This window comes from Pristiophorus japonicus, chromosome 5, assembly GCF_044704955.1.
Source record: "Pristiophorus japonicus isolate sPriJap1 chromosome 5, sPriJap1.hap1, whole genome shotgun sequence".
In the NCBI taxonomy this organism is placed as follows: domain Eukaryota; kingdom Metazoa; phylum Chordata; class Chondrichthyes; family Pristiophoridae; genus Pristiophorus; species Pristiophorus japonicus.
In genome coordinates, this window is record NC_091981.1 from 77,994,736 (window position 1) to 78,012,336 (window position 17,601).

Genomic DNA, 17,601 nt, shown 5'->3' on the forward strand with positions numbered 1-17,601 from the left:
CCTGATCCCGCCTCCAACCTGCCCAGTTCTGGTTTTTCCGGTGGCGCGACAGGGGACGGGCAATATTTAAATATTGTAATGAGGCTGGAAGCCTCTTTTTTCCCCTCCATTTGGTGTTTAACTGCCTGTGGATGGGTTCACACAATTCGAGAAACTCAGCAATTAAACAGAGGCGGGGACTGGTGCATTCAGGAGGTATGTGGCATTTTACCTACCTCCTGGATCCAGGGTCCTGACCATACCCACTCTCCGCGATTGAAGACTCCACCCCCCATGCGACCTCCAATCAGCCACCCCGGCCCCCCCCCCCCCTAATGAGGAGGATGATGATTAGACCGGCCACGATCCTCCGGTGGCCAGCCCCGACCCTCTTTCCCACCCCCGTCGATCCTCTCCCCAATATCCGCTCGATTGCCGAACCACCCTCCCACGGTCCCTTCCCTTGACCGTCCCCTCGCTTCTGAGGCCTACCCACTCACAGTCAGCCAGCCTCTCAAGCTGGCTGGTACGGGTGGGAATCCGAGGCTTTGCATACAAATCAGGCCCTCCCTGAAAGTCGGCAGCGCCTGCGGGAAACCTGCCTCGGAGGCCCCCAACCTGGGCCATCCATGAGAAAATTCCAGCCACTGTTCTCAATCTGATGAAATCTACTTTATAGTAAATGAAATAAGAGTGAGGAGAAACATTTCACAGATGAAATGGATTTCTGTAATGAGCACAAATGTGATGCTTGATAAAATGGGATCGATCCCTGTCCATTGTTAAAAAAAACACCATTAGCACTCCCACAAGATATGCTGCAGCTGTCTGCAATTTAACCGAGTGACAAAATGTATAACAAAAGCAGTTAGACTTATCAAAATTGGTCTTAAGCTGCAGAAGGAGTACTTACGCAAGAAATATGACACCAGAGCCCCAGGAATGTAGCGTCCAATAACAGCACAAAATGTACAGAGACTACAAACAAGAAGGCAAAACTGGGGGTGGAGGGAGGGGGGCAAATGGAAAGAAAGGTCATCAGACACAAACTGCAAGAGAAAAAAACATTTGCATTACCATGAACAATTGTTGGAGCATTAACCATTCACATCTGGATTTGAATCAAACCAAGAAAATGGGAATAATTTTGAGTATAGCTTTCAGGTAGACAGCAGTCCACTGAGTAAAATAATTTTAAAATTCAGTTATTTGATAATCTCATTGTAAAACACCATAAAGATGTACAGCAAGAGAATGGGGATTTTAAGTGGGAGTAGGTTTCGGGGAGTGAGTGGAGAGAGCTCCAAACCCAGCCGATGCCATCAGTTTGAGGTCCTGTGCTATTTTAACAGCAGGGCCTCATTTACATCCCGTTAGCCAGCTGCCCACCCAAATCGAACATAAAGAAGCAGCTGACCAGGCAGGTCAAAATAAAGGGCCAGGAGACCGCTCACCAACACCAAGGTCAGTTGTCGGGGGGGGGAATTGAGTCCATTTCGCAGGTGGAAAAGGGGAGAAGCCCACGGCAGCAGAGAGAGTTTCCTTGTGGGGCCTGGAAGAGCACTTCAGCTCTCCTAAACCCCTCAGGACTGTTTTTGACTTTATCTTACAGCGCCTCCTCTCCTTCCCAGCCCAGTTTTGTTGAGCGGGGAGCCTCTGCTGCCTGAAAGAAAATAGGCCCAGTTAAGATGGTAATGGCAAGAATCGAGCAGGAAGGGGTCAGTAAGTCTTTGCACGCCTCTTAACTGTGTGCCGCCTCGATCCCATTGTGTGGCGTTGGTTAAAATTCTTCCCGGTCCCATATGTCACTTCCTGGAGAGGGGGAGGGGGGGGGGGAGGGAGGTTTCTTCCTGAAAGCAGCATTGATTAATAAAAAACATATTCCTATGGACGTGACACAAACAAAGAAACAGTGAACTCAGATAAAATTTATGCATTAATCAATTTTTAAAACACAAAAAACTCCACTTTGTGTTAAATTTTCTTCTGTACTCTGATCTTCCTTGCATTTCCATAAAGGTGATGATAAATAATGTTACCGAAGGGAAGAAATCTGATCTATGATTTTTCATCAGATCATTTAATGATTTTGAATTTTTCAATCTTTCTCATTCTCATTATCTAGCTACATCCCAACTTTGCAATTGGCAAATCAGAACTACCTTTCTCAATCACTTTATTGAATTCTGTATTTACAATTTTATTTTGGAAATGTGGGAGTCTACACTTTAACTGTGAACTCAATACATTGTAGGGAAATAGAATTTTCTTACCTTCCCAGGGTTTTGCTTTTTGAAATGAGACATCTCCTCAAAAAACACAGTACAACTCATCCATGACTCTGTGATGCACTGGTTGAGTCTTGGTGTGCTCTCCTGTTTAGTATCAGTCACTTTCCAGCTAAATAAAAGATAAGTTAAATGTTATTTTAAAAGAGTGGAATCAACCAGAGATATATTAGTCCATCTTGGCACCAGACTTATTTAGTGTACTAGTACATCAATGTTAATGTGTACTTGACATTTCCATAGTCTGGATCATAGGAACAACATCCTTGTGCCAGCTCCCACAGTTTGCAATGCTTAATCTGGCATCCTTATCCTAGTGGCGAATCATAGATGCACAATAATGTGGCAGTATGACTTTGCTACTGGAATAAGAGCCGAATTAAGCAATATAAACACAGGTAGCGACAGCACAGATACTGCTTTCCCACCCAGCTGAACTATAGAAGCATTAAATAAATAAGTACCTTGAGAGAGTTCAAAATATTCTCTCCACAATCATCCCAACCGTGTAAGGATAAAACTGACAACTGTACTGCTGGGCATATTTCACAGTTCAAGTGAACAAATCATAAACAATTACTCCTAATTGAAATGCTGATGAAGCTGAATAGGAAAATGCACCCAATGTATCAAGTTCTCAAGTGCATTAATATTTTGTTGCACAGTATTGCACCAAAGATAAAGAATTAAGTAAGTGCACGATGATGATCTAAGTAAAAAAAATAATGACTGCAAATGAAAGATTTGGGTTAAAACTGAAATCACTGTTTTAATACACGGGGGTTGATATTAACCCTTCCTATGATGGACGAGAGAGGGTTAAAAATAAAAAAATCACAAAACGTTCCCCCAATCCGCTGTGCATGCACCTGCTGCCGTTTTATGATGGCGGGTTCTGTGGCATGCGTGTGTCCTGTCTTGGAAAGGTGGGACATATCATCATCATATTTAAATCTGTCTTCCAAAGTGCAGTTGGGAACCTGAATTAAATTCAACGGCGGCAGACCGGATTTACTGTGGCTCAGGAAACCCAGCAGCTAAATGGAGATGGGAGCTACAGGCTGCAGCAGGTAAGTGCTTTGTTGAGCACTACTTGTGAGCCAGGAGGGGTAGGAAAGCTCCCCCCAAGCCCCACAAGCAAACCTTGTGACGATCGCAGCCTATACTGCCGGGATCAGCCGCCCTGCACCCCCCAAATCCATGATGCCGAACCTTCTGCCCATCAATAGTTCCCCCTCTCTACCCCGATTGTGGATGACGCCCCCTTTCTGCTGCAAGATGTCCCCCCCCCCCTCCTTTATGTCCCTGTATTGATATTTATAAGCTAACAACTGTTCTTGTATCATATTGAGGATCAGAGCAAAATTAAGTCTTGACAGATGCAACAGGCAATTTCATCCTGATCAGTATGTTTTAAAAACAAATGTGGTTAACATTAAAAAGGTAACCTAATATCTATTTGATAAAAATATTCCTTCTGATTTCTAAAATCAGTACACCAGGAACACTGGTTGAAGTGAAGATCTTTTGAAAGTAGATAGTAAGGTGTAAACAGAAATGATCAGAAACAGTTGCTGCTGTGTGACACTGTTTACCTTCTGTGCAGCATAATTAACCAAACACATCAGCAAAATACAATATTTCAGTAACAGTTGGTGATTGCAAAAACAGATGGCCTTTCATAAGCATAATCTCATGGTATGAACTCACATAATAGTAAGATATTTGAGCAAAATCAACTCAAAGTACTTTGCTAGAATATCACTCACGACTGAACAGTATATCAAGTATCGTTATCATTTTCTGATCTTTAAAAATGCTATATGAGCTTTCGAACTCCAACAATAATATAGCTGTATCTTTCACACTTTATAAATGGTATATTTCTTTAAGTTTAGTATCTCCTCTTAAGCTACTTTCTAATTTTCTACAACAAACATAAACCTAGTTATTTTGTACTGTGCGCAACACTTTACAGGGCTGTTTCCGCAAATGATTGCTCCCAATGAAGCGCAAAGCTTGCAGGGAGTGCAGGTTGGGAAATGGCAGGCTTGTAGCCCATGATTTTCCATTCATTAAAGTTAATGACTGTGGGTTTTCCATTCCCTGACCTGCCACCCCACTCTATCCCAGTCTCCCTCTAAAGATGTAACCCATCAATTCTTTACACTCATTCCATCACTCTCACTCATATGACACATCTCTTTCCTCTCCCAGAGGTCCACCAAGAGCACCCACAGTGCCCAGGAGGAAAAGGAAGACAACTCCTCAGAGGAGCCTCCAGACTTTTGAGGAATGGTCTGTAGTGTGATTGATCCTTTATAATCTTTTATCTCTAACCCCATGGATTCTATTTCTGATAGCTGCATCACTTTTTTACACTGCCATTGTGTTCTCTAATAAGTACAGCTACTCCACCTCCCCTTTTTCCCTCCCTATCTTTTCTAAATATGTTATACCTTGCGATGTTTAATTTCCAGTCCTGATTTTTCTGAAGCCATGTCTCAGTAATGCCCACTATATCTGGTTCCTCGCAAGGTATTATTGACTCACATCCCATTTTATTATAGCCACTGTATTCATTGCTGTACAGACAGTTTAATTCATTTTTAATAGCAATTCACCTCACTTAATTTTTAACCATCATTTTACACTCCTATTCTATAACTGTTTATTCCATGGCCATCAATGTCCTCCCTTAGCTGAATCTTTCTTATGCTCTCCTTTCCTGTTTTGTTGATATTTAGGCTAGTTTAATTTCTTGTTTCCACTTCAAGTTCTTCTCGAGCCACGTGACGTTCTGAACCCTGGCAGACCTTTGGAACTCCCGGTCGTGGCAGCAGGGAACAGTATACCTCCTCGCTATACTGTCCCCTACCACAACAAAATACAAAATTCCTTTCCACTCCACCGCGCCCCCACCCCACCAGCCCCACCTTCCTCATCCCTACTTGAATGGCCTCCTATACCATGATGCCCTGGTCAGTTTGTTCATCCATCCTGCAGACTTTTCCCTCATCCACACAGGCCACAAGAACCTCATACCTATACAAAAGCAAAATACTGCAGATGCTGGAATCTGAAATAAAAACAAAAAATACTGGAAATCTCAACGGGTCAGACTGCATCTGTGGAAAGAAACAGAGTTAACGTTTCAAATCCTTTGTCAGAACTCAACCTCATACCTGTTGTATAAGGATAAAGGCTGAGGCTCCTCCAGCACTGCACCAGGGGTCCCCTTACCTGCCTGAGTCACAGTCACACCCTCCAGACCAGCTAACCTAAGGGGTGTGACTGCCTCCTGGATCAAAGTGCCCAGTTAACGTTCCCCCTGCCTGATGCCTCATAATATCTGCACCTTGGACTAAAGCTCAACAACTCTGAGCTGAAACTCCTCGAGATGCAGACACTTACTGCAGATGACTCCAGGATGGTATGTAGCCTCTCTGGTGCAAGGGTCAAGGATGTCTCGGAGCGGCTGCAGTGCATTCTGGAGGGGGGAGGGTGAACAGCCAGCTGTCGTGGTGCATATAGGTACCAATGATATAGATAAAAAACGGAATGAGGTCTACAAACTGAAGTTAGAGAGCTAGGAGTTAAATTAAAAAGTAGGACCTCAAAGGTAGTAATCTCAGGATTGCTACCAGTGTCACGTGGGAGTCAGAGTAGGAATTGCAGGATAGCTAAGATGAAAACATGGCTTGAGGAATGGTGCAAGAGGGAGGGATTCAAATTCCTGGGACATTGGAGCCGGTTCTGGGGGAGGTAGGACCAGTACAAACCGGACGGTCTGCACCTGGTCAGGATCGGAACCAATATCTTAGGGGGAAGAGTTTGCTAATGTTGTTGGGGAGAGGTTAAACTAATATGGCAGGGCGATGGGAACCTATGCAGGGAGTCAGAGGGAGGTAGAATGGGGGCAGAAGCAAAAGATAGAAAGAAGAAAAGTAAAAGTGGAGGGCAGAGAAACCCAAGGCAAAAATCAAAAAGGCCCACATTACAGCAAAATTCTAAAGGGGCAAAGTGTGTTAAAAAGACAAGCCTGAAGGCTCTGTGTCTCAATGCGAGGAATATTTGTAATGAGATGGATGAATTAACTGCGCAGGCAGCTATTAACAAATATGATATAATTGGCATTACGGAGACATGGCTCCAGGGTGACCAAGGCTGGGAACTCAACATTCAGGAAGGATAGACAGAAAGGAAAAGGAGGTGGGGTAGCGTTGCTGGTTAAAGAGGAAATTAACGCAATAGTAAGGAATGACATTAGCTTGGATGATGTGGAATCGGTATGGGTGGAGCTGCGGAATACCAAAGGAGAGAAAACGCTAGTGGGAGTTGTGTACAGACCACCAAACAGTAGTAGTGAGGTTGGGGACAGCATCAAACAAGAAATTAGGGATGCATGCAATAAAGGTACAGCAGTTATCACGGGCGATTTTAATCTACATATAGATTGGGTTAACCAAACTGGTAGCAATACAGTGGAGGAGGATTTCCTAGAGTGTATTAGGGATGGTTTTCTAGACCAATATGTTGAGGAGCCAATTAGAAGGCTGGCCATCCTAGACTGGATGATGTGTAATGAGAAAGAACTAATTAGCAATCTTGTTGTGCGAGGCCCTTTGGGAAAGAGTGACCATAATATGTAGAATTCTTTATTAAGATGGAGAGTGACACAGTTATTCAGAGACTAGGGTCCTGAACTTAGGAAAAGGTAACTTCGATGGTATGAGACGTGAAGTGGCTAGAATAGACTGGCAAATGATACTTAAAGGGTTGCCGGTGGATAGGCAATGGCAAACATTTAAAGATCACATGGATGAACTTCAACAATTGTACATCCCGGTCTGGAGTAAAAATAAAACTGGGAAGGTGGCTCAACCGTGGCTAACAAGCAAAATTAAGGATGATGTTAATCCAAGGAAGAAGCATATAAATTGGCCAGAAAAAGCAGCAAATCTGAGGACTGGGAGAAATTTAGAATTCAGCAGAGGAGGACAAAGGGTTTAATTAGGAGGGGGGAAAATAGAGTATGAGAGGAAGCTTGCTGGGAATATAAAAACTGACTGCAATAGCTTCTATAGATATGTGAAGAGAAAAAGATTAGTGAAGGCAAACGTAGGTCCCTTGCAGTCAGATTCAGGTGAATTTATAATGGGGAACAAAGAAATGGCAGACCAATTGAACAAATACTTTGGTTCTATCTTCACGAAGAAAGACACAAATAACCTTCCGGAAATACTAGGGGACAGAGGGTCTAGTGAGAAGGAGGAACTGAAGGAAATCCTTATTAGGCGGGAAATTGTATTAGAGAAATTGATGGGATTGAAGGCCGATAAATCCCTGGGGCCTGATAGTCTGCATCCCAGAGTACTTAAGGAAGTGGCCCTAGAAATAGTGGATGCATTGGTGATCATTTTCCAGCAGTCTATCGACTCTGGATCAGTTCCTATGGACTGGAGGGTAGATAATGTAACACAACTTTTTAAGAAAGGAGGGAGAGAAAACGGGTAATTATAGACCGGTTAGCCTGACATCAGTTGTGGGGAAAATGTTGGAATCAATTATTAAAGATGGAATAGCAGTGCATTTGGAAAGCAGTGACAAGTTCAGTCCAAGTCTGCATGGATTTAGGAAATCATGCTTGACAAATCTTCTAGAAATTTTGAGGATGTAAATAGTAGAGTGGATAAGGGAGAACCAGTGGATGTGGTGTATTTGGACTTTCAAAAGGCTTTTGACAAGGTCCCACACAAGAGATTAGTGTGCAAATTTAAGGCACATGGGATTGGGGGTAATGTTTTGACTAGTTATTGAGTGAGTGCAGCGAAGGTTCACCAGACTGATTCCTGGGATGGCAGGACTGACATATGAGGAGAGACTGGATCGACTGGGCCTGTATTCACTGGAGTTTAGAAGAATGAGAGGGGATCTGATAGAAACATATAAAATTCTGACGGGATTGGACAGGTTAGAGGCAGGAAGAATGTTCCTGATACTGGGGAAGTCCAGAACCAGGGGTCACAGTCTAAGGATAAGGGGTAAGCCATTTAGGACTGAGATGAAGAGAAACTTCTTCACTCAGAGTTGTTAACCTGTGGAATTCTCTACCGCAGAGAGTTGTTGATGCCAGTTAGTTGAGAGGGAGTTAGATATGGCCCTTACGGCTAAAGGGATCAAGGGGCATGGAGAGAAAGCAGGAAAAGGTACTGAGGTGATGATCAGTCATGATCTTATTGAATGGTGGTGCAGGCTCGAAGGGCCGAATGGCCTACTCCTGCACCCGTTTTCTATGTTTCTATGTTTCTGTGCAGTCGCCCGGGATTGTGATGCTCTCCACAAACTCCCACATGCTGCAGTTGCGGAACACCATCTGCACTGCCATTCCTATAATCACCTTGTTTTAGTTCTTTAATTAATTAATTAAAGTTTATGTATTTAAATAATCTGGCTTATAGTTTTTTTTCCAATTAATTACTTGATCTAGTTTAAGTTATAAGTAGATGCAATTAAATATTTACCTGTAATACAAAGCACTACAAGTATTGGAGACAAAATTTGCAGATGACACTAAGATTAGTGGGAAAGCGGGTTGTGCAGAGGACTCAGAGAGGCTGCAAGGAGATTTGGATAGGTTAAGCGAATGGGCTAAGGTTTGGCAGATGGAATACAATGTCGGAAAGTGTGAGGTCATCCACCTTGGGAAAAAAAAAAAACAGTAAAAGGGAATATTATTTGAATGGGGAGAAATTACAACATGCTGTGGTGCAGAGGAACCTGGGGGTCCTTGTGCATGAATCCCAAAAGGTTGGTTTGCAGGTGCAGCAGGTAATCAGGAAGGCAAATGGAATTTTGGCCTTCATTGCGAGAGGGATGGAGTACAAAAGCAGGGAGGTCTTGCTGCAACTGTATAGGGTATTGGTAAGGCCGCACCTGGAGTACTGCGTGCAGTTTTGGTCACCTTACTTAAGGAAAGATATACTAGCTTTGGAAGGGGTACATAGACGATTCACTAGGCTGATTCCAGAGATGAGGGGGTTACCTTATGATGATAGATTGAGTAGACTGGGTCTTTACTTGGAGTTCAGAAGGATGAGGGGTGATCTTATAGAAACATTTAAAATCATGAAAGGGATAGACAAGATAGAGGCAGAGAGGTTGTTTCCATTGGTAAGGGAGACTAGAACTAGAGGGCACAGCCTCAAAATACGGGGGAACCAATTTAAAACCGAGTTGAGAAAGAATTTCTTCTCCCAGAGGGTTGTGAATCTGTGGAATTCTCCGCCCAAGGAAGCAGTTGAGGCTAGCTCATTGAATGTTTTCAAGTCAAAGATAGATAGATTTTTAACCAATAAGGGAATTAAGGGTTACGGGGAGCGGGCGGGTAAGTGGAGCTGAGTCCACGACCAGATCAGCCATGATCTTATTGAATGGCGGAGCAGGCTCGAGGGGCTAGATGGCCTACTCCTGTTCCTAATTCTTATGTTCCTCCATAATCCTCCCTCGCTAAAGTTTTCTTCAAATAGCTTGGTTTCCTCATTTTTTTCCTTTATACTTTCATAATTTCCTCAACTGCTCTTAACTCATTATAAAGGTCAAGTCTCTCCATGACTTACATACTTCTCCCATATGTCAGAAGGCTCTTCTGTCCGGGATATGTAAAAATTGTTAATCATTTCATCGTGTATTTTTTTCTCTTATCCCTCGTCTCAAACTTCTGTCTCCCTCATAACCGCTCTCATTTCGCTTCTGGTCGCCTGTCACTTTAATTCTCCACTCCATTCCCACTCTGACCTCGTTCTCCTACACTGTTCCAACGAAACTCAGCACAAGCTCAAGGAACAGTACCTCATCTTTCATTTAGGCATTTTACAATCTTATGGACTCAACATTGAGTTCCAAAATTTCAGCTGCCAATCTTTGGTTCACTCCTCCACGCGCCCCCCCCCCCCCCACCCCTCCGAGCCTGTTTCCTTCTTTCTCCTTGTCTCTAATGGCAGTTGGTCATTATCCTGCCATTCACACCCTATCTTGACTAATGTTTTTCTAACTCCTGGCATTACCATTTGAATTTGCACAATCATCCCTTTTGTCTCTCTAAACTCTCCTGTCTTCCAACATATCACAGACCTTCCCTTTTGTTCTTTCTTCCCCTCCCCCTTTCAGTGCTTGTTAAGAATCTGTTCTTTCCGAACACTCTCCACTTCTGAGGATGGGTCATTGACCAGAAACGTTAACTCTGCTTCCTCTCCACAGACGCTGCCTGACTTGCTAAGCTTTCCAGCATTTTCCGTTTTTATTCCGGATTCCAGCATCTGCAGTATTTTGCTCGTCTCTTCTTTCTCTATTTTATCAATACAGCTACCATGCTGCTGCTCTGAACTTTCCTCTTATTCATTCCAAGATCCAGATATATCTTTCCACACACTCTTCCTCCTCCTTGCATCATTAAAATTGAAATCAAGACTTTCTCAATAAAACAAGTTATAGTGTGCATTTGCAGCATGTCACAGCCACCTTAATAGAAGTCAGCAAGTCACTGATCTTCAAGGACAAAGTCACAAAATGTGGTCCCCCCAAATCACCAATAATATTCTGAAAAAAATTCCATTGTCCCATATAATAAAAACTAAACTTATTTTATTCAGTTAACATAAATAGCTCTGGGAATGAGCTTGACTAATTGTTAAAGCTGTATCACTGCAGAATGAAAAGCTGTAAAAGGGCAAATGTCATAGGATCCATGACACTCATGACAAAAATCACCTCCTAACTGAGGATTAATGCATCTAGTGTTAAACACAGCTTTGAGATTGTGTGGCAGCAAGAATATTATATATTAGAAATGGCAGGAGGAATTGGATAACACTTGAAAACGGTTCCAGTGATTGCGATATCCGATTAATCTGCACCCATTCACACTGTTGTAGGCAGTACATTAAATTGGGGCTGCCAGTTCATTCAAATGATTTGTGTGTGCAGCCAGAGCTAGTTCATTAGCTGCATGAGGCAGCAGGGGACCCGATATCGTGAGCATCTAGCGCTACTTAAAGTCAGCCTTACTACTTAAAGGGTACAAGTGGTTGCAACAAGTGCTGAGAATTTTTTCAAAATTGAACTAGTGCTGTGATACTTTGAGCAGTGGCTGAACATGCAAGAGAGCGTGTACCAAGATTTTTAGATAATGCATTGGAGGCAGAAAGGAGAAGAGATCTCCTGTATCTGCAACTACCAGCTCAAATACTGACACTGCATGTAGTTTAGTAGTTAGGATAGAGGAGGGATCTGCACATATGAGATGCCGGGGTGGAAGGAAATGATAGCGCAGGTGCCAGCTCGCCAGTTGCACATGGCTTTCTGCAGCTGAGGACTCAGATGAAGACTTTGATGGGCCAGGCTACAGAAGGCGGCTAATGCGTTTACACATCCAAATGCTTAGTGTACTGGACAGCCTGCCAGAAAACCAGCGCTCAATATCAAGGAGCATGGAGGAGTCCAGAACCAACTTGGTACCGGATTTTGTACAGAATTTGGAGCCCCCATCCTTTCCAACATGGAATAGGTGGTCACCTCCATCAGCACACCTGTGCAACCCACCATGATGCAGTGTGTGATGGCCGATGTCTCACTTTCTACTGCAGCACAAACACCTTCCATTGTAGTACAAGCAGTTTCCACTAAAGGTCTGAGTGCTTGAGTGGAAGCTAAGACTGCTGCCATGCAAGCTCACACTACAGCCATCATGGCTCTGGTTACCAGCATTCATCGGGATTTCCACGGCATCAAAGCAGTCCATCAATCTTTTTTACAACAGGTTACTAGGATTGCTGAGGCACTGCTATATTGCTGAGGCGCTGCCCCGAGAGAGTAGCAGTGGCTCCATGGAGTACGAACCTGGTGTGCTCTCTCAGGATGACTGCATTCCTGCTCTCACCACTGCCACTCCACCAGTGTCCTTACTGTTGCCTGTCAGCCATCCAGCCCAGACTGTTGCAGCGCTGAGATGGAGCACTCTGAAACCGGGCCATCTAAGCCCAGAGGTCGCTCTCGAAGGCCATTGCAGTCTCCTCAATTGAATATCAACAGCCTTCCACCTGCCATGCTGCAACCACTGGGGAAGCACTTCGAAGGGGCACTAGGATAGACAAAGGCACATGGAAGAGGCACTAAGGGAATGCACAAGGGTGAGCGGGCAGAAATTTGGCAGATGGAGTATAATGTTGGAAAGTGTGAGGTCATGCACTTTGGCAGAAAAAAATCAAGAGCAAGTTATTATTTAAATGGAGAAAGATTGCAAGTGCTGCAGTACAGCAGGACCTGGGGGTACTTGTGCATGAAACACAAAAGGTTACTGTGCAGGTACAGCAAGTGATCAGGAAGGCCAATGGAATCTTGGCCTTTATTGCAAAGGGGATGGAGTATAAAAGCAGGGAAGTCTTGCTACAGTTATACAGGGTATTGGTGAGTCCACACCTAGAATACTGTGTGCAGTTTTGGTTTCCATATTTACGAAAGGATATACTTTGGAGACAGTTCAGAGAAGGTTTACTAGGTTGATTCCGGAGATGAGGGGGTTGACTTATGAGGAAAGGTTGAGTAGGTTGGGCCTCGACTCATTGGAATTCAGAAGAATGAGAGGTGATCTTATCGAAACGTGTAAGATTATGCGGGAGTTTGATGAGGTGAATGCAGAGGATGTTTCCACTGATAGGGGAGACTAGAACTCGAGGGCATAATCTTAGAATAAGGGGCCGCCCATGTAAAACTGAGATGAGGAGAAATTTCTTCTCTCAGAGGGTTGTAAATCTGTGGAATTCATTGCATCAGAGAGCTGTGGAAGCTGGGACATTGAATAAATTTAAGACTGAAATAGAGAGTTTCTTAAACGATAAGGGAATAACGGGTTATGGGGAGCGGTCAGGGAAGTGGACCTGAGTCCATGATCGGATCAGCCATGGTTGTATTAAATGGCGGAGCAGGCTCAAGGGGCTGTATGACCTACTCCTGCTCCTATATCTTATGCTCTTATGACTCCAGGATGGTATGTTGCCTCCCTGGTGCCAGGGTCAAACATAGAAACATAGAAAATAGGAGAATTAGTAGGCCATTCGGCCCTTCGAGCCTGCATCGCCATTCAATATGATCATGGCTGATCCTCTATCTCAACACCATATTCCCACTTTTTCCCCATACCCCTTGATGCCTTTTGTGTCTAGAAATCTATCTATCTCAAATATATTCAGTGACTTGGCCTCCACAGCCTTCTGTGGTAGAGAATTCTACAGGTTCACCACCCTCTGAGTGAAAACATTTTGCCTCATCTCGGTACTAAATTTCCTACCCTGTATCCTGAGACTGTGACCCCTTGGTCTAGACTTCACAGCCAGGGGAAACATCCTCCCCGCATCCAGTCTGTCCAACCCGTTAGAATTTTAGACGTTTCAATGAGATCCCCTCTCATTCTTCTAAACTCTCGTGAATACAGGCCTAGTCGACCCAATCTCTCCTCATACGACAGTCCTGCCATCCCATGAATCAATCTGGTGAACCTTCGCTGCACTTCCTTTTTTAGGTAAGGAGACCAAAACCGCACACAATACTCCAGGTGTGGTCTCACCAAGGCCCTGTATAACTGTAATAAGACATCCTTGCTCCTGTACTTAAATCCTCTTGCAATGAAGGCCAACATACCATTTGCCTTCCTAACTGCTTGCTGCACCTGCATGTTTGCTTTCAATGACTGGTGTCCAAGGACACCCAGGTCCCTCTGTACATCGACATTTCCCAAGCTATCACCATTTAAATAATACTTTGTCTTTATGTTTTTTCCCACCAAAGTGGATAACTTCACATTTATCCATGTTATACTGCATCTGCCTTGTGTTTGCCCACTCACTCAACCTATCTAAATCGCCCTGCAACATCTTTGTATCATCCTCTCAACTCACAATCCCACCTAGTTTTGTGTCGTCATCAAACTTGGAAATATTACATTTGGTTCCCGCATCCAAATCATTTATATATATTGTGAATAGCTGGGGCCAAAACACTGATCCCTGTGGTACCCTACTAGTCACTGCCCACCACCCTGAAAAAGACCCGTTTATTCCTACGCTCTGTTTCCTGTCAGTTAACCAATTTTCAATCCATGCCAGTACATTACCCACAATCCTATGTGCTTTCATTTTGCACACTAACCTCTTATGTGGTACAATAATCAAAGGCCTTCTGAAAATCCAAATACAATACATCCACTGGTTCTCCCTTATCTAGTCTATCAGTTACATCCTCAAAAAACTGCAGTAGGTTCGTCAAACATGATTTTCCTTTCATAAATCCATGTTGACTTTGTCTAATCCCGTTGATATTATCCAAGTGTGCCGTTATCGCATCCTTTATAATAGACTCCAGAATTTTCCCGACTACTGATGTTAGGCTAACTGATCCCTGTTTTTTCGTTCCTTCCTTTTCTAAATAGCAGAGTTTATATTTGCCACCCTCCAATCTGCAGGAACCATGATCTATCGAAATTTGGAAGATGACAACCAATGTATCCACTATTTCCATGGCTACCTCTTTTAGTACTCTGGGATGCAAATTATCAGGCCCTGGGGATTTATCGGCCTTCAGTTCCATTAGTTTCTCCAGCACTATTTTCTTACTAATAATCATTTCCTTTAATTCCTCTTGCTCACTAGACCTTTGGTTCCCTAGCATTTCTGGGACGTTATTTATGTCATCTTCCGTGAAGACAGAACCAAAGTATTTATTTAATTGTTCTGCCATTTCCTTGTTCCCCATTATAAATTCTCCCGTTTCTGGTCTGTAAAGGACCTACATTTGTCTTTACTAATCCTTTTCTTTTTAAGTACTTGTAGAAACTTCTGCAGTCGGTTTTTATGTTCCTTGCAAGTTTACTCTCATACTCTATTTTTCCCCTCTTAATCAATCTCTTGGTCCTTTTTTGCTGAATTCTAAACTGCTCCCAATCCTCAGGCTTGCTACTTTTTCTGGCAACTTTGTATAACTCCTCTTTGGATCTAATACTATCTTTAATTTCTTTTGTTAGCCATGGTTGGGCCACTTTTCCTTTTGTGTTTTTTTACGCCAGAAAGAAATGTATAACTGTTGCAATTCATGCATTCGTTCCTTAAATATTAGCCATTGCCTGTTCACTGTCATGCCTTTTAATGAATCTTCCCAATCAATCATAACCAATTCATTCCTCGTACCTTCGTAGTTTCCTTTGTTTAGATTTATTTTTGTCATCGAAATACACATTATGATGGTCAGTGATAGAGGAAAAGTAGGGAGTGTGGGCCTGTTGGTGAATGGAGAGTTGTGGTTGAGGTTACTGGTATCGCTCATGAATTGTTTGTCATCATCATCATAGCCTGTCCCTCGGAATCGAGGAAGATTTGCTTTCACTCTTGAAGTGAGTTCTTTGGCGGCTGAACAGTCCAATACGAAAGCCACAGACCTTGTCACAGGTGGGACAGATAGTCGTTGAGGGAAGGGGTGGGTGGGACTGGTTTGCCGCACGCTCTTTCCGCTGCCTGCGCTTGATTTCTGCATGCTCTCGGCGTTGAGACTCGAGGTGCTCAGCGCCCTCCCGGATGCATTTCCTCCATTTAGGGCAGTCTTTGGCCAGGGACTCCCAGGTGTCAGTGGGGATGTCGCACTTTATCAGGGAGACTTTGAGGGTGTCCTTGTAACGTTTCCGCTGCCCACCTTTGGCTCAATGGCCGTGAAGGAGTTCAGAGTAGAGCACTTGCTTTGGGAGTCTTGTGCCTGGCATGCAAACTATGTGGCCTGCCCAGCGGAGCTGGTCGAGTGTGATTGAGTTTGATAACATAGAGCACAGGCAAAAGAGGCTATGTACATTATATCCCCCCTGTTCTTCCTTCACTTTCTGTTGCACTTTCTCCATCTCTTCCTCTTATTCCTCATGGACCTGCCCAGCAGCTTCTCGCCTGGTAAGTGGTGGCAAGGGCTGTTCCCTCTTAATAGCCAGGTTGTGTAGCATGGAGCAAACTACCAGAAATCTTCCTCCAAAGCAGTCCAGGCAGCAGAAGGGTTGCTTGAGGACGCCGATGTTGTGCTTAATAATGTTGCTTGTGGCAGCTTGGCTCTCATAGTAGACCTGCTGTGTACGGGTTCCAGACCGGAGTCATGAGCCATAACATGTGTGGATAACTCTTATCGTCCAGTAGCCAGCATTTGCTGAGATGGGTCAAGTGCAGCTCGAACAGAGAACGGTCGTAGAGTGAAGGAATTGTGACCACTGCCAAGGTAACAGGCATTCACCTGCATGATGCGCTGCCTGTGGTCGCACACCAGCTGCATACTGATAGAGTAGAATCCCTTTTGGTTCCGAAAAATGGCGAAGTTGGCATGAGGTGCACGAAAAGCAATGTTCATGAAGTCAATAGCACCCTGGACCTTGGGGATGCCTGCAATCTGAGCAAATCCTCGTGCTCGCTTCACCTGTTTGTCTCTGGCAAGAGGGAAGGAGATCAAGCTGTCTCTCTGTGTATAGAAAGCCTCAGTGACCTCCCTTATGCAGCAGTGTATTGCAAACTGTGAAATGTTGCTTATATCTCCAGCAGTAGTCTGGAAGAAGCCGGAAGCATAAAAGTTGAGAGCCATCATCATCATCTTGACAGCTCCAGACAATGTGGTCCATGTTCTGCTTTGAGGTTGCAATTGTGGCTGGAGCATTTGTCAGTTTTCAGTCAGGGAATGGTTACAGTACGGAAGGCGGCCATTCGGCCCGTCGAGCCCATGCCGACTCTCTGCAGCTAGTCCCACTTCCCGCCCTTTCCCCGTAGCCCTGCAATTCTTTTTCTTTCAGGTGCTTATCCAACTCCATTTTGAAAGCAGTGATCGAGTCTGCCTCCATCACCCTTAAAGGCAGTGCATTCCAGATCCTAATCACTCGCTGTGTAAAAATGTTTTTTCTTATGACGCCTTTGGATCTTTTGCCAATCACCTTAAATCTGTGTCCTCTGGTTCTCGACCCTTCTGCCAATGGGAACAGTTTCCCTCTATTTACTTTGTCCAGACCCCTCATGATTTTGAACACCTCAATCAAACTTCCTCTTTCTCCAGTCTATCCACATAACTGAAGTCCCTCATCACTTGAACCACTCTCGTAAACCTTTTCTGCACCCTCTCTAAGACCTTAGTGCAGTGCCCAGAATTGGACACAATACTCCAGTTGAGGCCAAACAAGTGTTCTATACAGGTTAATAATTTCCACGCTTTTGTACTCTATACAGGGTATCTCTATTCATGAAGCCCAGGAATCCATAAGCTTTTTTTAACCGCT

The 17,601-nt window shown here is 43.9% G+C and overlaps 1 protein-coding gene across 2 annotated transcripts in view; it reads right to left on the reverse strand.

Moving 5' to 3' along the window:
* Positions 1 to 17,601, reverse strand: part of LOC139264382 (reticulophagy regulator 1-like) — a 297,655-nt gene that overhangs the window by 116,084 nt on the left and 163,970 nt on the right. Inside the window, exons 4-5 of one of the 2 annotated variants that reach the window (XM_070880747.1) lie at positions 2,253 to 2,379; positions 893 to 1,028 (exon numbers count right to left, since the gene is read on the reverse strand). In XM_070880747.1, the coding sequence (XP_070736848.1) occupies positions 893 to 1,028; positions 2,253 to 2,379 (263 nt within the window). The remainder of the gene's footprint in view (positions 1 to 892; positions 1,029 to 2,252; positions 2,380 to 17,601) is intronic. The other variant, XM_070880748.1, reaches the window with a different exon arrangement.